The sequence below is a fragment of the Monodon monoceros genome, unplaced genomic scaffold, assembly GCF_005190385.1.
Source record: "Monodon monoceros isolate NGI ecotype Baffin Bay Population unplaced genomic scaffold, NGI_Narwhal_1 Super_Scaffold_21, whole genome shotgun sequence".
NCBI classification, from domain to species: domain Eukaryota; kingdom Metazoa; phylum Chordata; class Mammalia; order Artiodactyla; family Monodontidae; genus Monodon; species Monodon monoceros.
Window position 1 is genome coordinate 84205376 of NW_021703778.1, and position 19545 is coordinate 84224920.

The 19545-nt window shown below is 39.6% G+C and overlaps 1 protein-coding gene and 1 long non-coding RNA gene across 4 annotated transcripts in view; one reads left to right on the forward strand and one right to left on the reverse strand.

Annotated features, from left to right (window-relative positions):
* DUT (deoxyuridine triphosphatase) lies at window positions 1–11598 on the reverse strand. 3 transcript variants are annotated; one of them, XM_029238609.1, is made up of 8 exons: window positions 11132–11421; window positions 10626–10709; window positions 10359–10497; window positions 8282–8373; window positions 6587–6631; window positions 1259–1333; window positions 1030–1100; window positions 6–129 (listed from the first exon to the last, which is right to left on the reverse strand). In XM_029238609.1, the coding sequence occupies exons 1-8, from the start codon at window positions 11253–11255 to the stop codon at window positions 73–75; spliced, it is 687 nt and encodes a 228-aa protein (XP_029094442.1). In that variant the 5' UTR covers window positions 11256–11421; the 3' UTR covers window positions 6–72. The 3 variants fall into 3 exon arrangements, with proteins under 3 accessions (XP_029094441.1, XP_029094442.1, XP_029094440.1); XM_029238608.1 differs by lacking the exons at window positions 10626–10709; window positions 11132–11421 and adding an exon at window positions 11505–11598 and having other exon boundaries at window positions 1–129; XM_029238607.1 differs by lacking the exon at window positions 10626–10709 and having other exon boundaries at window positions 11132–11416.
* The window catches only part of LOC114904542, a 21403-nt gene continuing 12861 nt past the window's right edge, over window positions 11004–19545 (forward strand). The window contains exon 1 of the long non-coding RNA XR_003795979.1: window positions 11004–11246. This is a non-coding gene — a long non-coding RNA (uncharacterized LOC114904542). The remainder of the gene's footprint in view (window positions 11247–19545) is intronic.

The following is a 19545-nucleotide window of genomic DNA, read 5'->3' on the forward strand; positions in this document are numbered from 1 at the left end:
AACACTTTAAGCAAAGCCTTTATTTTCAAGGAAAAAAGTATATTTTCTCATTTTCTGTTCTTGTCATAAATTTTAATTATTTCCAGTGGAACCAAAACCTCCTGAACCCCTTTCAGTGTCATCTAAAACCTGAAAAGACATAAAGGTAGTAAGCCATGTAGTTAATTTCAGATGCTCTTTCAGTTCTCTCCAGCTCCAAATTTGTAAGACTTTTATTCTTGCTATAGCATTGTTTCAGAAAGGAGATTACAGAAAATTAAATTTTTAAAGTTTCATAAATTAAAATATTGAATAAGTTCCAAAAAAGCTAAGGGAACAGTAGAATTTCAGACTATTTAAGTGGTTTATTATCCAAAGTAATGCTGTATAATAGCTATGGAAAACAATTTCAAGAAGTTCTAAGATTTAAATTTTGCCTAAAATAGGAATAGTCACATATTCTACCTCAGATGGTCCCCAACTTAGGATGGTTTGACTTATGATTTTTTGACTTTATGATGGTGCTAAAGTGATTTGCATTCGGTAAAAACTGTGTCCCAAATATTGAATTCTGACCTTTTCATGGACTAGTGATATACAGTGTGATATTCTCGTGATGCTGGGCAATGGCAGCAAGCTGCAGCCACCAGTCAGCCACGCCATCACAAGGGTGAACCACTGATAACACAACTGTTCTGTACTCATACAACCATGCTATTTTTCACTTTCAGCATGGTAGTCAATAAATTACATGAGATATTCAACATTTCCTTATAAAACACGCTTTGTGTTAGATGCTTTTGTCCAACTGTAGGTTAATGTAAGCATTCTGAGCATGTTTAAGTTAGGCTAGGCTAAGCTATGATGTTTGGTAGGTTAGACGTATTAAGTGCATTTTCAACTTAAGATATTTTCAACTTATGATGGATTTATTGGGATGTAGTCCCATTGTTAAGTCGAGGAAGATCTGTATTTAGTTACAAACTTTTATTTTTCCTTCACTGAAGGTGTTACATCATGTATTCCCTATTCAGCTTTTAGGATACTTACTTGAACTTCCTCTATTTCTGGGTAAAATATCCGTTCACAAATGAGCTGTGCAATTCGATCACCCTTTTTGACTTCAAAGGAAAAAACAAAACAATTTATTACTGGTATTGATGCATTCTCTGTATCCTGTCTTGTACAGTACAATGAGATTTAGAGGAGTATGTGTTACTTAGACATACATAACTTGGAAAACTCACTGCACTTATGTGACTGCACATATTTGACATACCTTCGAACTTTTCTTTGCCAAAATTAAACAGTACAACACCAACATTTCCTCTATAATCTTCATCTATGACACCAGCTGGAAAAAAGAAAAAAAATATTAGCTTGGTTTATGGTACCGAAAGATTAAGGGTATATGATTACCTCAGAATCATTCCTAAGTAGCTCTGAGAGTTTTATCCTTACAACGAATATGTGAATCTTGCTCTGGTACTATGTAAAGCCTCAAAACTAAGAAATTACTAAAATGCAAAGAAGAATTAAGAAAGTGGTCCTAATTTTCCAACCTGTCATCCTTACAAATGGTGACCACTAACAACTCTAAATTGGGAGTAGGCACTTAGCATCTCAAACAAGTCATCCTGAATTGCTCTCTCCAATCCTACTGTCTATCTGTGGCACACCTGCCCAAAAGACTAAGAGAAAATTATGATTTGGGTTTTAAAGACTTCTCCTGGTAGCAACTTCCCACTAACATCCAGATTGAAATATGATTGAGTCATAAATAAAAATGTCAAAAAGCCTAAAGATCTGCAGTAGAATAAGTCAATGTTAAGCAGCAGTCTAGCAAATATTAGAACATTCCATTTTTATAATGAAAATGGAGCTGAATCGTTCAGTTCACATTCTTCTTCTTTTAATTTAAGCTACCAGCCTTTCTCAGAGCATCATCTCTCAGAAGACATTAGCACATAAGCTTAATAATGAGTACACTTTTACACAGAACCGTGTGTAATTAGTACCTGTTTGAGATTATAAACACAAAGGCAGCAAATCTTTGCAGGAGAGAAACTTGAGCCAGAGAAGTACATTTACCAGACTTGCTAGCATTTATCTTTGGGCCAAGAATCCAAAACATTTCCATAAACACAAGCACAGACAATATAGGTGCACCAGGCCTTCTCATTTCCTTTTTTAATATTGAGAAATAATTCACAATTCAACGGTTCTTAGCATATTCAAAGTTGTGCAAACACGACCACAATCAATTTTAGAACATTTTTATTACCGCAAAAAGAAACCCCCTGTCTGTTAGCAGTCACTCTCCTACCCGCTTCATCCCCCTCAGTGCCTGTCTCCTTTTATACATGATAATTCTTTCCCCCCAGTTTGTAAAATGCTGGATAGGATTCATGTGAATCTAATTAAACGTAGCTCCATGTCACATCTTACAGCTTCTCATTAACACCTCACTTCTTTAAAAAACAAAACAAAACAAAACTCTTATCAAAGAAGAAAAAAGAAAATAAAAAGAATCAGGAATTTAGCTCAATGGGTACTAATGCTGGTTGGTCAGACTCGTAATTATTTGAAGGTCAACTGAAAAAATTTTTTTTTTCTTTTTTAGAACAAGGGTAAGCATCCCCTTTCAATTTTCTCATGTAGGGGGAAAAAAAAGCAAAATTTTAAAAAGTTCCACCATGGGGAAAAATATTCAGAAAACCAACATTTTAGATTTTTCCAGTGGATTAGAGTAGTTTAAATGAACCCCTGTGGTTTATGCATGAATTACTAGGGGTAAGTGAAACTGAACTTAAGCACTTCTTAAAAGGTTCCTGATACAACACTTTTAAGAGTTTAAATTAAAGATAAACATATTTTTAACAGTGAGAAGGGTGAGTATAAAAGTGGCTGAAAGTGGTTCATATCATGTCTAGACTGAAGGAAACAGTATTCTTTTCTGGTTCTACAGCAATAAAACTTTGACCAATTCAAAAAATACTGAAGTCTGGCATCTTTCCCCACTGCCAGTTGATCATTAAATTAGTCCTTGATATTTATTGAAAGAATGGATATAAAAATGAGACCAGCTGTTTTCTATATTATCTAGATGTAGAAAGTTTCAGCTGCAGGAACAGTTTAGATCAGAGTTAATGAAGGAACCCCTCAGTAGCAGGTCATTCCATGCCTCCCATGCCGGAACAAATGACCACACGAGGCCTTGGCATCTCCATGTGGGAGTGCTGAAGTACAGGCTAGCACTCATTCACCTAGAATGCATTAGATGAAGGCAGTGTGGGCTGACTTCTGAACTCTTGTTTCATTACCCAAATAGTACAAATACATATGAAGTAAAGGCCAATAATGTTCCCCGACCCTCCCTCAGGTAGCCAAAGTTACAATAATACATTTTACACATTTTCTTTCACCTAAAATATTATTGATATCCTTGGGGAGTAATATATCTAAAAGTCATTGTTTTAGATCCAAGATATGGAAATACAGCACCATTATTTCTATGTAACTATTCTCTTACGTAACATCAGATATTCAGGTCGTTTTCACATTTTCCCCATAATAATCAAGGCAGTTCTTTACATACGTTCTTGAGTATTAGTGTTTTTTATTCTCATCAAATAGTTTCAAAAAAGCACTTTCCTGGGTTGAAGGGTGCGTATATTTAAAATTTTAATGGATATCGCTAGATAACTTTGCAAAAAAGGTATAGCAATTCAAATTTCTATCAGTGACATTTAAGAATGCCCATTTCCAAACTCCCTGACAGTACCAGATAGTAGCAATCTTTTAAATTCTGGCCAACGTGGTGAGTAAAAACTGGTATCTCGTGGCTTTATTACATTTCCCTGATGACTAGTGAGGCTCGGCTTTTTTCCTCCTTACGTGCATCACACATTTGCTCATCCTCTTGTACATTTTATGATCAGTTTTGTTTTTTTCTTATCTGTTTGGGTATTTAACTCTTTCTCATATGACTTGCAAGTATTTATTTGTTTACTTTATGGTATCTTCTACAATACAAAAACACTCCTTTTTGTAAAGGCCTTTGCTATGTATCTGTAAAGTAGTCCTATCACACTTATATGTTTGGGTGTCTTGAATTCTGCAAAGCCAGATTATCTACCTAGATTTTATGCTTGGCACACAGAAGTTTGAAAAGTCCTTAACTAAAAGAAATGAAGTAATTTGAAGTCAATTAAAATGTATAACCAAAAAAAGGCCCTTCTTTTTTTTTAAGTATGAATGCCAATAGTATAAAAAAAAAATCTAATAGTTCTAAGTTCATTTATTACTTATTACTCAAAGGCAAACTGACCTTCAAGAAAAACACAAGACTTATTCCTTTTCTACATAAGGGACATAAACATCAGGGATATTTCTCTTCATGAGAAAGCAGAAAGTATTTTGAAGTTATCACTGGAAAAATCATGCATTGGAACTGGCAGAGTGATTAACTGACTTCAGGCAAAAGTTTTACTGTGTCAAGATTTTGGCATGTCATTTGTTGGAAACCCTCTTTAGTGAAAACTATCCCCACCTACCAGATGTGAATTCTGAACGGAATCCTGCATACTCAACTTTTCCCTTTGACCCTTATTTACAGCCTGGGAATTCTAACAACATCCCTCTTCTGAAATAAAAACTGTGGCCAACTATGATAAACTTGTGCCTAAGAGACATTTCTAAGATACTATGCATCCAAGAACACACCACAATGTGACTGTGTGAATAATACCACACCAACCACCAGGCAAACTAACTTTCCACTGCTTTTACATGAAATTTTTTCAGAGGATTGTTTTAAACAGAGCAAAAATTAGTAACAAAGTCGGAAAAAGTTTCCATTTAAAAAAAAAAGGTCTGATAAGTCCCTAAGGGACAGGAAATATCAGATACATTATCATTCAATCTTCCCATCCTTCAGGGACAAGCACACTAATTTTCATTGTTACAGATAAGGAAACTGAGGCTCAGAAAAGTTAAGTAATAACTAGCTTGTTAGCGACAAAGCTGGGGCCCAAATCCTGTTGTTATTCCAAAGCCCATGTTCCTTTCACAACCCTTTGAAATTTATTTAAAAATATATACAATCTTTTACATCCTTAAGTTATAGGCCTAAGTGACCATACTGACCTTGTAAAAGTAGTTTTGAAAGTCAAGCATAACTGAACCCAGGCAATCCTCAGCCCCTGAGGTCTGTCCGTCTCAGTCAAACTCTGCTCCTCTTCAGTCCCTAAGACCTACTTTTAGGCTCCCGATTTGCCCCACAGCACCATCTAGTGACGCCATGGGGAGACAGCCCAGGGACAGGCCTTAGCCACATGTTAACCCCTGAAGTGCAGGTAACAGTGAGCTAATTCAGGGCAGGGCTCGGCTGGTGGAGGGAAGGGGCAGGGTGATTCACAGTATTTAACTGCAGTGGAAAGAACAAGGGGACTGGAATAATATGGATGGATTCCAGTTTTTAACGTATCAACTTGGGCTCATTTTTTTTAAATAAATTTTTTCATTTATTTATTTTTGGCTGTGCTGGGTCATCGTTGGTGCGTGCAGGCTTTTCTCTAGCTGCAGTGAGTGGGGGTTACTCTTCATTGCGGTGTGCGGGCTTCTCATTGTGGTGGCTTCTCTTGTTGCAGAGCATGGGCCCTAGAGCGCATGGGCTTCAGTAGTTGTGGCATGTGGGCTCAGCAGTTGTGGCTCACGGTCTCTAGAGTACAGGCTCAGTAGTTGTGGCGCACGGGCTTAGTTGCTCTGCGGCATCTTCCCGGACCAGGGCTCGAAGCCCTATCCCCTGCATTGGCAGGCGGATTCTTAACCACTGTGCCACCAGGGAAGTCCCAATTTGGGCTCATTTCTGAGCCAGTTTCCTGGTCTGTTAAAAAGTAGCTTTGTAGGGCTTCCCTGGTGGCGCAGTGGTTGAGAGTCCACCTGCCGATGCAGGGGACACGGGTTCGTGCCCCGGTCCGGGAAGATCCCACATGCCGCAGAGTGGCTAGGCCCGTGGGCCATGGCCGCTGAGCCTGCGCGTCCGGAGCCTGTGCTCCGCAAGGGGAGAGGCCACAACAGTGAGAGGCCACAACAGTGAGAGGCCCGCGTAACGCAAAAAAAAAAAAAAAAAAAAAAGCAGCTTTGTAAAAACGGCAAGAGGTGGAGAATTTAGCATACCCACTTATCCGAGGGCCAGGATGTCTTGTTAGAGAAGCACTCACTACAGTTGCTTAAATAATGATATAAAAGCTTTTCCTTTCCTTATAATAACAAACTTCCTTCTATGAATAGAGTCATTTTTGGACTAAATGCAGATTATCACTAAACCAAGGCAAAATCCTATCTGTCAGATAGTGTCTAGCTTATTAGGAAAATAACATGCATTTCACATAATGGTCATTAAAAAATTAGACATTCTCAAATAGCATTTAAAACTATATCATAGTTGTAACTTCAGAGATAGAAATTTCTAAAAGGCAAGACACAACAAAAATCATTTTCTTTTCTTGATAAAAATAAAATTTGTCATTTGATTACTGCCTCTTAAGCAAAGACAAAGTAAACACTTGCAAATATTTACAGAATAAAAATGTAAATATATTACCTCCTACATCTATGAAGTGTTTTGCAGCCAAGCCAGAACGTGGAGCTACAAAACAAAAAAGGAGAAATTGACTGTCTTAAGAGGGAAGGGCAATACTGAATATAACTGACACAATTTAAGCATGTCACTCTCATCTCCTATAACATCCGTATCTTAATCTTAACCTTAGCAGATGGCTCTGAATTAAAAATGTATTTATCATATTGTATTACCAAAGTAGAAAAGAACAGTTTAGAAAATGTTGACAAGGTTTAATTCAAAACCAAGTTAAACCACTCCAGCATGTCTTTAGGCAACTGAGGATCTATGGTGGTGAAGCTGTGGACTGCTGGAATGAACTGGGAGGTGAACAAGTGGGGAAAACTGTAGACAACTCTGTCCAGATGTCTGGTCACAAAGGGAGGATGGTAGCTGGCAGGGACATGGGGCAGAGGAAGAGGACTTTTATTTTAAGGTAGGAAATCAGAGCATGTTGCAGTATGGGAACAGACATACATGGGAACATGCAGGATGGGAACATCATACTGGAAAGAAGGCAGAGAGAGAGAGAGGCATAAACGCAACCAGAGTAGCAGAGCTTAGCCTAGAACTTGGAACTCCTACTCATAATTCAGATGCCAAAAGACATGTTTGTATGAAACAAATGAACCAGAGTAAGAAGCTAAGTTTATACCTTATTCTTGCTGACTTGAGCATCAGGCCTACCATTAATTACCCTAACTTCTAGTATTTTATTCCAGAATAACCTGTATCAGGCACTTTGTCAATAAATGCTACACCTTCCTGCCTTCACTGTTATTTCACCCCATCTCCTAACTGCCCCCCCAAAATACACTAAAAATGCAGTCAGTGCTGGCAAAAAGAGATGAAGAGAGCGCTCATCTCATTTTTCTTTTAAAGGCTGAAGTATTAGCAGTTCTCTGACTCGTGGCTAACAAGACTCCCCCAGGGATCACAGTTCCATTTGCTCCTTTATGTTTACTCTGAACTTAGTCAGCAAGTAATTATGCTCTTCAAAAGAAGTTTTAAACTCTTTCTATAGTGACAACTGACTCGGGGCAGAAAAGTCAAACCTGTCGACTTGACCTGCATTTTGTCCTCTCTCCTCCCACTGTGAGGCATTTCCCTCTAGTGCACTGAAGCGCATCCCTTACCTAGCACACCCCATGAGAGGATACCCAAAGGGGGAAAGGCTAAGGGGCCTGATGTTTTCAGGGGTTAGAAACTTTACTCTCATAAGATGCCATGTGCCATTATCCTGAACCTGCCTCTTTTTTCTTATAAAACAAACACCACCTTCACAAAGAAATCTGACTTCATATGCAATCTGATCCTTGAAGGGGGAGTTGGTATAAGACTGGAAAAAGCACCAGTTAAAAATCACCTATACTTTCAGTTTTTCTCACAGTGAGTAGTTGTGAAAACAACCTCCTGGGCCAATGTGAGTGTCCTAAAAGCTTAAGTAAGGAATTGAAAGAAAAAAAAAAAAAAAAGCAAAGCGATAGAGGCAAAAGTAGATACGTAAAGGAAAGTTTTCAAATGACTGCAGTTGCCATCACAGGTGGCATGTCTTTATTTTAGGACACAGGCTGAGCAATATCCCTTCCCTCATTTATACCCCAAATGAAACTAAGATAAAAGAACACGTCACAAAGGAAGAGCCTGACAAAGTTACCTGTGTCTCAAATCACTTACCTACTCTCCCATAGCACCCAGAAGGAAGAGCTATCTGAATGTCTGTTTTCACAAGGGCTTTCTCCATAGGTGGTACTGTGTAATCATAGGCACTAGGAAAATAATGAAAGATAACTGGTATTTAGATATAGTAATTCTCTGTGCATTTTTTGGTGAAAGAGGTGACATGTAAATGTATTCTCCCCTGAACAAAATTTTGTTGGCAAATTGAGGTAATTATTTAGCAGGAGGGGGCTGAAAGGCAGACTTTAAAAGGTATATGCTTCACTAACATGGTATGAAAAGGGGAAAATAAAGAACCAAGAAAGAAGGGTAGATAATAGCAAATAATAGCTAACATTTATTAAGCCCTTACTGTGTGCCAGGCACAGTTCTAATTGCTTTGTATAACTCATTTTATTCTCACAACAATCCTCTAATCGTTGGGGAAAACATGTAGAAGGAAAGGAGAAAATAGATGGCCAACATAAATGGTGGGGCGGGGGGGGGGGCGTTGGTTCAGCTGTGTTGCATCTGTTCTGGTCTTGGTAGTTTACCAAGCTTACCAAGCGGTGGCCATGAACTTCACTGGCTGAGGGAGAGAGCTGACCACTGTGAACAGGCCCTGGAGATGGACACTACTGAGGAACTGATTCTCTAAGGTCCACCCACCAAATACTGCTACTTTGTTATTACTGTAGCCCTCTCCTTGATAGAAATTTAAGAGATTTTACAATAAGCAGAACTGGAAGTTACTTTTGAGCCCTTAATTAAGACTGGTAAAGTGGTGCTATATTTTTACTTCTTTCATTGGAATTTCCTCTCTTGAAATAGTTAAAACTCTAATTTATCGAAGAGATATTTCCATGTCTCTTTCAGTATACAGAAAGTCACCTGTGTTAGGAGGATGCTTACAAAGTATCTTAAATCGAAGTCTCTCCTAAGACTCACAACAGCGCCCAGATATGGCGTAGTCAATGTATATCACTCTACTTTTATTCATGAAAATAAAGGACTACAGCTTTCAGCCACAACAGTCTATACCTCACTTTTCTTTTTCCTTCTTTTCTCCCACTATCATCACATACTCCTTTCTTCCCTTCTGTGGTACGTATGACTTAGACCAGTGGTTCTCACATTAGAATTATCTGGGATGCTTTAAAATAAATCCTAAGGCTTGGGATTTAGTCATGTAATCAACACCCCCTCCTCCCCAATATCACTTTTGACCTACCTTAATGGTTCTAAGAACTGGGGACAGTAGTCAAGTGGAAAAAAAAAAAGCACTGAATTCAGGGTCCAAAATTCTATTACATTCAAGCCCTTGGGCAATTAATTCATCTCTTCACAAACTCCCACATCTGTAAAAAGTACCACTCATCTACTTCAGGATTGTTGTTGAGTATTAAATACAATAGCACATGTGGCAGTTTTTAGTACAGGTAAAAAGTGCTGTACAAGAGAGAAGATGGTAGTATTACCAGCATCCCTGCTTTTCATATTTGGACCCTTTTGGAAATTTCCAGTCCTTGGAGTGAACCTAAATATGGACATATAGAGAAATGTTACTAACCCTTAAAGGTAGAAGCAACTTTCATTAATCTTTCTTAGCTACCTTATTACCTAAGAACCTAGGCTCCTACCGTGGCTTTTCTTTCTACTGAGCACAGCATCATTCTCAGGCCACTCCCTGAAGGCCAAAGTGGGCCTTCTTCATCTCTACTTTCCACTTAGAAAGGGCGCAATAAATGTTGCAAAATAAATAACACCTGGGCGGACATTCACTGGTATTTACCACTCCACACTCTGCCCAAATCCGTATTTAATTTATGCTAAAGAGGAAAGCTAAAATTTTCAACATTAAAAAAAGGCAGAAACCCTATATAATGCAAAAAGCGTTTGTTTCTGTACTTTTAAGCGGCTGTTTCAAGCTTTGGCAGCAGCGGGCTGGAATGTAAGCTAAGCTGAGAGCGCTATACCTCAGGAACTGGGACTTCTCCGCAAGAGGTAAGGATGACGGGACAGAAGGCGGCCCTCTCAGCCTCTTCGCCCGGGCCGGCCTTCGTCGGGTACGCGGGCGGACAGAGTGCCCACTCACCTGTATAGGTCATAGCCCGCGGCGCGCTCGGACCCCTTGGTCGGAGCGGTGGCGTGCTCCGAAAGCCGGACAAAGCGGAGCCGCATGCCGCCCTCCTCCGCAGGCCGGGCCCGTTTGCTGGGGGAGATGATTTGCGCCTCTTGAGAGCAGGGCATGGCACGGCAGAACGTGAGCACAAAGGACCAGGCGGAACAAGAGACAGCAGGGTGAGCGCAGCGCGCCAGTTCTAAACTTCCCGCCAACAACTCCCCGCCCCGCCCTCCCTACCCCCCCCCCGGACGAGCCCACGGTTCTGGCTGAGAGGGGAGATGGGTCTCAAATTTGGGGCTGGAAATCCTCCTCGAAAAAGATCTGGGAACAGAAAGTACTAAGCCTTTTCAAGCTTTCCAAACTCAACGCATGGATCCAAAGTTAGTGGCAGCTTCTCTGGCCTTGCCCTCACCCTAAAATAGAAAACCATTTCGCTTCCCCATGAGGGGACGCGAATGAACTCGCTCCCGCGCCGCTGGGGCTGCGGTCCCTCCCACTCCCCCCCAACGCCCAAAGCCCAAGGGCTTCCTCCGGCCCTGCCTGTTGGCCCGCCCCATCTGCGGCCAGGGGACGGGCGCGGGGTCAGCCGGCCTACACCCAGCCTCTCTACGCCGTGTCCTTCCAGCCTGGGCCCCGACATTACTGGCGCTGCGGCAACCTCGGCTCAGACTGCGGGCGCTGGTCAGCGGCCGGAGCGCCGGGAGCTACACGTCCCCCCCGCGGGGTGGGATCGAGGGACGAACCTGGCCAGGAGGGCCCTGCGGCCTCCGTTCTCGGTCTTGCCTGGCGCGCGCCGTTAAACACAGAGCGGAGCAAAGACGGAAGGAAATGGTAGCCGAGCACTGGGCGAGGGCAGAGGTAAGTCATTTGCCCGAGTTTGGGCGCAGGTTGGTGCCGCTACTGCAGGCGCGCGCCAAGTCTGCACCGAAAGACGCGTCCCAGTCAAATGACCTCGGAAGCAGTAACCGCCGCCGTTTGACGAGGGGCGCACGGAGGCGGCGCATCAACAGTCCTCGGGCGGGCGTAGGCCCGGGTCCTCCCGGAAAGCTGAGCACTCGGCGTCCTGAATCTCGCTGCTGCCTCCGTCTGCCTCTGCCTCCCTATGTCGACTCTCACCTTTCATCTGGCGCTGGTTTTCCGAGGTCCGGGCCCAGCGCTCTGTCGATTTACCTGGGACGGTGCAGCCCGCGGCCATGACTCGCTGGCTTCTAATCTCAGGGGCCCCAAAAGCGACGCAACCGCATCACGATGCCCGTGACGGTTACCGCTCAGTGCTGCGCCCTAGGCGGTGGGCAAGGCAGCGAGTTCGATTTCCTTCCAACACTGAAGAGTGCAAGCTGGAGTGTTGTGGAGTGTTGTTTATTCTCAAAGGGGGCGGGGGACACAGTCTTGAGGATAAACCACGGGGACATCTCGGTTGAAATCCTAGCACTCTTTCGGATGACCCCACAAGAGCAGAGAGGAGGACCCCTGTAACTGATTCGAACAAAGGTTCCGGGCCACACTGGTATAATTTACAGTGGGGATGAGTAAATAACTTTTCAGGTAATTGTAAATTGATTTTTCTAGGATACGAGTATCTCCACATACCTCTGGAACTGACGCTAAAATCTCAAAACTAAATTGTAATGCATTTTGTCAACAGAAATGCAAACTATAGGGCAGTTTTAGGAAAATGACAAATAAAAATGTTAGGGAATTGTTGGGGAAGTTTTCAGACTTCCTGGCTGTGCCTTTCCTTACAGACCCCACCTTTTCGATCTCCTTTACTGGCTCTTCCTCTTAAATGCTGGAATTCCTCTGGGCGAGGAATGCTTTATTTACACTCTTCACCCATGGCTTTAAATATCTGTACTCTGAGGACTCCCCAAATTTATACCTATAGCAAGGTGATCTGGGCCCTCCTCTTCAACCTTCTTTAGAGCCTTCTGGCTCACCCCTGTTGCTCCTGGCCACAGTGGCATTCTAACAGTTTCTAGACCCACCAGCCTTTCCTGCCTGGGAGTCTATACACATCCTTCCTTGATTTATGCTCCATGTGTTTCAAGTCTCGCTCATCTCTGAAAGACCTTCCCTGACAAACAACTGAAGTAGCTGCCCTTTGTTTTCCTCACCACCATTTTCTAGCACACAATCAGTTTTTTTCTATTCACACCACTTGTTACTCCAGTCTGTATCTCTTCTATATATTTATTTTCTTGTTCATTGTCTATTTGCTCTAGTAGACAGAAGCTCCATGAGGAGCTTGACAGAAGCTCTCATTGCTATTCCATTGGGACCCTGCATATGATCTCAAAGTCTTCTGATTTTTCCGTCCATTCCTTTAATTTTTAATCAGAAGTTTGTTCCATATAATGCTTTTTCAAGGTCTACACTGAAAAACATCAATCCCTTCCTAACCCCTCCACAAACACCCTCCCTCAACTCTCACTCCTCAGGGGCAATACTTCCAACTTTTTTTGGCTCTTTCTATTGGAATCTACCTCCCTGTTTCTAAATTATATGTTGCTATTTATTTTTTTAATGGCATAGAAATGACCTTCTGAATTAGAGTAGTTGAGGATTAAGTCTCTTAACCCCCTCTCCACCCCATTCTGCCAATAGTTTTGTAACAATTTTTTGTGTAAGTCAGCAGTTAGTATTTACTTTATCATGGCTGTTAAATAGTGACTTCAGAGACAAGTAATATGATACGAGTATTTCGGTTTTTTACACCTGTCCCCCTCAAGTTTATAACTGCCTTATTTTCCTATTTTTATTGGTGATGGTGTTTTTCATTCACCCATTGCTTGTTTTCTCCAAATGTTCCAGGGATCCTATACCTTAAACATCTGTCACATCAAATGAAACACTGAAACTTAAATCCCCTATCAGTTCAGATTTTCCGTCCCTCACTCCTCTATTGTTTTGCTCTGGTCTGTGCAAGTGACCCTCTAGTCCTGCTGAATAACTGTTATCCTGGGACTTCCCTTTGCCCCTATCTTATGTTGGAGCCCTGGTTTTTTGGATGTAGTATCTTCCTTTTAGTTTACTTCCTCATTTTGCTGAAGTACTTTCTCTAGTAATTTCCTAAGGAAGTTTGCATTAAAGATAGTTTGAGTCCTTGCATATCCTAAAATGTAGTGACTGTAATGACTCCTTTACCCAGACCCACGAATGAAGTGAGCTTCATTCGTGAAACTTCTTAGAACCAGTAGTGAGATCTGCCTTATCTTTTATAACACTTACCATATCATTCATTAGCTATATACTCCCCTTGTGTAATCATCTCAACTACATGCATTTATCTTTCACATTAGTAAAAGTCATAAACTTTTATGAATGCTTTGAAGCACCTACTTCAGTATTTTACACCGGAAATGTTTTGTTTGGCTCCTTACATAGCTAACACCAAGAAAGTATTAAGCTATTCTATTAATGTGGAGACTGAAAATTATATTGTTGTCACTTTTCATCTGAGTTTATTTTAGATTGAAAAGAGAAGAGGGAATAATCCAGCTGGAAAAGAGTAACAGGTTAGGGATCTGAACCACTAAGCGTTTAAAGAATATTCCTTATGACACTGAAATATAATTTTATATGAAAATACACCTTGAATTCAAGATACTACAGTAAAGAAGAACCAGACATGTTTATTTCGTGCTGTATATTGATCAGAATATAATTATCCTATCAGTCATGCTGATAATTTAATTACTTAAATCTTGTGCCAGAGTGAACCTACTGAGAATGCAAGTCTATACTTTCAAGCAAAGTTGTCCTTCCTATCTTTGCCATTTTAGGGATTTTTCTCTTTTTAACAAGGACATACATGGTGATTACTTTATATTCCAGGTATATTCTAAGTGCTTTATAAATATTAACTCATTTAATCACAACAAACAGAGAAAACAAGTGCTATTACTATCCCCATCATACAGATGGGGAAACCAAAGCACAGAGAGGTCAAATAATTTGCCTAAGACCACACAGCTCACAACCAGAAAGAGATGGAGCCAAGAGTCAACTTCAGGTAGTCTGGCTTCAGAGTCCTTGCACTTAGCCACTCTCTGGGTTTATATATGCCTAATGAGACTATGACAACTCTTCTTAATACTGAGCCTGGCCCTTGTTCTCCAGGTCTGGGAAAGATGTGTGTAGAAAATTAACCAAACATTCTTCATTTCACAGTTGACCGTGGCCTCCTTGTTCAAACATTTCTTCACCGGGACATACTCTGGTTTTCCTCCCACATCACCTGTCTCTTCTCAGTCTCTTTTCTGTCTCCTCTTCTCTTTTCAACCTTTTCTCTTGCTCAAGATAAAAAGCCTTAGAATCTTGCTCCCTCCCCTCTTCTCTCAGATCTTCCCTTATCTAAAAATAGTCTTCTTCTAAGCACCACCTAATGCTTTACCCTATTTGATTTTTCTTCATAGCACAATACTACATGAAATTATGTACATATTTATTCATTTCACTTGTATGTTTCTTCCACTAGCATGTAAACTCCATACTGGATATAAATCTATCCTAATTTGGGCTCCTTTCATATGTTCTCTGTTTTTACCCCTTGTGCCTTTTAAATTCTATTATTAATTTCATTTAAATTAATTTAATTATTTTATTTTTTCCCTCTATTAATTTAAAAGTTTTACTCTCTGATTCTGTTGTTTCAGATAAATTAAAACACACATGCTTAATTCATGAGTTTCAAAGATCTAAAACAAAATTATTATCTTTCTTCTGGATAACATAAGGACCTTAGAATGCTTTGACTCCATTAATTTTTCTTTTGGCATATATACTATTATTGTCTGGTATTTTAAACATTTTTTTTTTTAGTTATTTCTGACATATACATTTTAAAATAATAACTACAATTATGACTTATAACATTATACCAGAACATATAAGATTTTTAGAAATTTCATGTAATGTCTGAAACATTTATATTAACATATTTCCATACAAATAACCCAAAGAAAATTTAGTACTACTTGTTTTTTTTTGTTTGTTTGTTTTATACTGCAGGCTCTTATTAGTCATCAATTTTATACACATCAGTGTATACATGTCAATCCCAGTTGCCCAGTACAGCACACCACCATCCCCACCCCACCGCGGTTTTCCCCCCTTGGTGTCCATACGTTTGTTCTCTACATCTGTGTCTCAGCTTCTGCCCTGCAAACCGGTTCATCTGTACCATTTTTCTAGGTTCCACATACATGCGTTAATGTACGATATTTGTTTTTCTCTTTCTGACTTACTTCGCTCTGTATGACAGTCTGTAGATCCATCCACGTCTCAACAAATGACTCAATTTCGTTCCTTTTTTATGGCTGAGTAATATTCCATTGTATATATGTACCTCAACTTCTTTATCCATTCGTCTGTTGATGGGCATTTAGGTTGCTTCCATGACCTGGCTATTGTCAATACTGCTGCAATGAACATTGGGGTGCATGTGTCTTTTTGAATTATGGTTTTCTCTGGGTATATGCCCAGTAGTGGGATTGCTGGATCATATGGTAATTCTATTTGTAGATTTTTAAGGAACCTCCATACTGTTCTCCATAGTGGCTGTATCAATTTACATTCCCACCAACAGTGCAAGAGGGTTCCCTTTTCTCCACACTCTCTCCAGCATTTGTTGTTTGTAGATTTTCTGATGATGCCCATTCTGACTGGTGTGAGGTGATACCTCATTGTAGTTTTGATTTGCATTTCTCTAATAATTAGTGATGTTGAGCAGCTTTTCATGTGCTTCTTGGCCATCTGTATGTCTTCTTTGGAGAAATGTCTATTTAGGTCTTCTGCCCATTTTTGGATTGGGTTGTTTGTTTCTTTAATATTGAGCTGCATGAGCTGTTTATATATTTTGGAGATTAATCCTTTGTCCGTTGATTCATTTGCAAATATTTTCTCCCATTCTGAGGATTGTCTTTTCGTCTTGTTTATGGTTTCCTTTGCTGTGCAAAAGCTTTGAAGTTTCATTAGGTCCCATTTGTTTATTTTTGTTTTTATTTCCATTACTCTAGGAAGTGGATCAAAAAAGATCTTGCTGTGATTTATGTCAAAGAGTGTTCTGCCTATGTTTTCCTCTAAGAGTTTTATAGTGTCTGGTCTTACATTTAGGTCTTGTATACATTTTGAGTTTATTTTTGTGTAAGGTGTTAGGGAGTGTTCTAATTTCATTCTTTTACATGTAGCTGTCCAGTTTTCCCAGCACCACTTATAGAAGAGACTCTCTTTTCTCCATGGTATATCTTTGCCTCCTTTGTCATAGATTAGTTGACCATAGGTGTGTGCGTTTCTATCTGGGCTTTCTATCTTGTTCCATTGATCTCTGTTTCTGTTTTGTTCCAGTACCATATTGTCCTGATTACTGTAGCTTTGTAGTATAGTCTGAAGTCAGGGAATCTGATTCCTCCAACTCCATTTTCTTCCCTCAAGACTGCTTTGGCTATCCGGGGTCTTTTGTGTCTCCATACAAATTTTAAGATGATTTGTTCTAGTTCCGTAAAAACTGCCATTGGTAACTTGATAGGGATTGCATTGAATCTGTAGGTTGCTTTGGGTAGTATAGTCATTTTCACAATATTGATTCTTCCAATCCAAGAACATGGTATATCTCTCCATCTGTTGGTATCATCTTTAATTTCTTTCATCAGTGTCTTATAGTTTTCTGCATACAGGTCTTTTGTCTCCCTAGGTAGGTTTATTCCTAGGTGTTTTATTCTTTTTGTTGCAGTGGTAAATGGGAGTGTTTCCATAATTTCTCTTTCAGATTTTTCATCGTTACTGTATAGGAATGCAAGAGATTTCTGTGCATTAATTTTGTATCCTGCAACTTTACCAAATTCATTGATTAGCTCTAGTAATTTTTTGGTGGCATTTTTAGGATTCTGTATGTATAGTATCATGTCATCTGCAAACAGTGACAGTTTTACTTCTTATTTTCCAATTTATATTCCTTTTATTTCTTTTTCTTCTCTGATTGCCATGGCTAGGACTTCCAAAACTATGTTGAATAATAGTGGTGAGAGTGGACATCCTTGTCTCATTCCTGATCTTAGAGGAAATGCTTTTAGTTTTTCACCATTGAGAATGATGTTTGCTGTGGGTTTGTCGTATATGACCTTTATTATGTTGAGGTAGATTCCCTCTATGCCAACTTTCTGGAGAGTTTTTATCATAAATGGGCATTGAATTTTGTCAGAAGCTTTTTCTGCATCTATTGAGATGATCATATGGTTTTATTCTTCTGTTTGTAAATATGGTGTATCACATTGATTGATTTACGTATATTGAAGAATCCTTGCATCCCTGGGATAAATCCCACTTGATCGTGGTGTATGATCCTTTTAATGTGTTGTTGGATTCTGTTTGCTAGTATTTTGTTGAGGATTTTTGCATCTATATTCATCAGTGATATAGGTCTGTAATTTTCTTTTTTTGTAGTATCTTTGTCTGGTTTCGGTATCAGGGTGATGGTGGCCTCATAGAATGAGTTTGGGAGTGTTCCTTCCTCTGCAATTTTTTGGAAGAGTTTGAGAATAATGGGTGTTAGCTCTTCTCTAAATGTTTGATATAATTCACCTGTGAAGCCATCTGGTCCTCAACTTCTGTTTCTTGGAAGACTTTTAATCACAGTTCCAATTTCATTACTTGTGATTGGTCTGTTCATACTTTCTGTTTCTCTCTGTTTCAGTCTTGGAAGGTTATACCTTTCTAAGAATTTGTCCATTTCTTCCAGGTTGTCCATTTTATTGGCATAGAGTTGCTTGTAGTAGTCTCTTAGGATGCTTTGTATTTCTGCGGTGTCTGTTGTAACTTCTCCTTTTTCATTTCTAATTTTATTGATTTGAGTCCTCTCCCTCTTTTTCTTGATGAGTCTGGCTAATGGTTTATCAATTGTTTATCTTCTTAAAGAACCAGCTTTTAGTTTTATTGATCTTTGCTACTGTTTTGTTTCTATTTCACTTATTTCTGCTCTTATCTTTATGATTTCTTTCCTTCTGCTAACTTTTGCGTTTGTTTGTTCTTCTTTAGTTCCTTTAGGTGTAATGTTGGATTGTTTACTTGAGATTTTTCTTGTTTCTTGAGGTGGGCTTGTGTGTATAGCTATAAACTTCCCTCTTAGAACTGCTTTTGCTGCATCCCATAGGTTTTGGGTCGTCGTGTTTTCATTGTAATTTGTCTCTAGGTATGTTTTGATTTCCTCTTTGATTTCTTCACTGATCTCTTGGTTATTTAGTAATGTATTGTTTAGCCTCCATGTGTTTGTGTTTTTTACGGTTTTTTTCCTGTAATTCATTTCTAATATCATAGCTTTGTGGTCAGAAAAGATGCCTGATATGACTTCAGTTTTCTTAAACTTACTGAGGCTTGATTTGTGATCTATCCTGATAGATCCAAGATGTGATCTATCGTGGAGAATGTTCTGTGCACACTTGAGAAGAAAGTGTAATCTGCTGTTTTTGGATGGAATGTCCTATAAATATCAGTTAAATCTATCTGGTCTGTTGTGTCATTTAAAGCTTATCTTTCCTTATTTATTTTCATTTTGCAAGATCTGTCCATTGGTGTAAGTGAGGTGTTAAAGTCCCCACTATTATTGTGTTACTGTTGATTTCCTCTTTTATAGCTGTTAGCAGTTGCCTTATATATTGAGGTGCTCCTCTGTTGGGTGCATATATATTTATAATTGTTATATCTTCTTCTTGGATTGATCCCTTGATCATTATGTAGTGTCCTTCCTTGTCTCTTGTAACAGTCTTTATTTTAAAGTCTATTTTATCTGATATGAGTATTGCTACTCCAGCTTTGTTTTGATTTCCATTTTCATGGAATATCTTTTTCCATCCCCTCACTCTCAGTCTGTATGTGTCCCTAGGTCTGAAGTGGGTCTCTTGTAGACAGCATGTATATGGGTCTGGTTTTGTATCCATTCAGCAAGCCTGTGTCTTTTGGTTGGAGCATTTATTAATCCATTCACGTTTAAGGTAATTATTGATATGTACGTTCCTATGACCACTTTCTTAATTGTTTTGGGTTTGTTTTTGTAGGTCCTCTTTCTTTTGTGTTTCTCATTTAGAGAAGTTCCTTTAGCATTTGTTGTAGAGCTGTTTGGTGGTGCTGAATTCTCTTAGCTTATGCTTGTCTGTAAAGCTTTTGA

Excerpts from the sequence above, each read along its gene's own strand:
- DUT (XM_029238609.1), bottom strand. The coding sequence starts at position 11,255 with ATGACTTACCTCTGCCCTCGCCCAGTGCTCGGCTACCATTTCCTTCCG. Across the intron at positions 10,498-10,625 it reads TGGGCTCGTCCGGGGGGGGG|AGGCGCAAATCATCTCCCCC; the intron begins GTAGGGAGGGCG and ends CCTGCTCTCAAG. Across the intron at positions 1,101-1,258 it reads TGGCAAAGAAAAGTTCGAAG|TCAAAAAGGGTGATCGAATT; the intron begins GTATGTCAAATA and ends TTTCCTTTGAAG.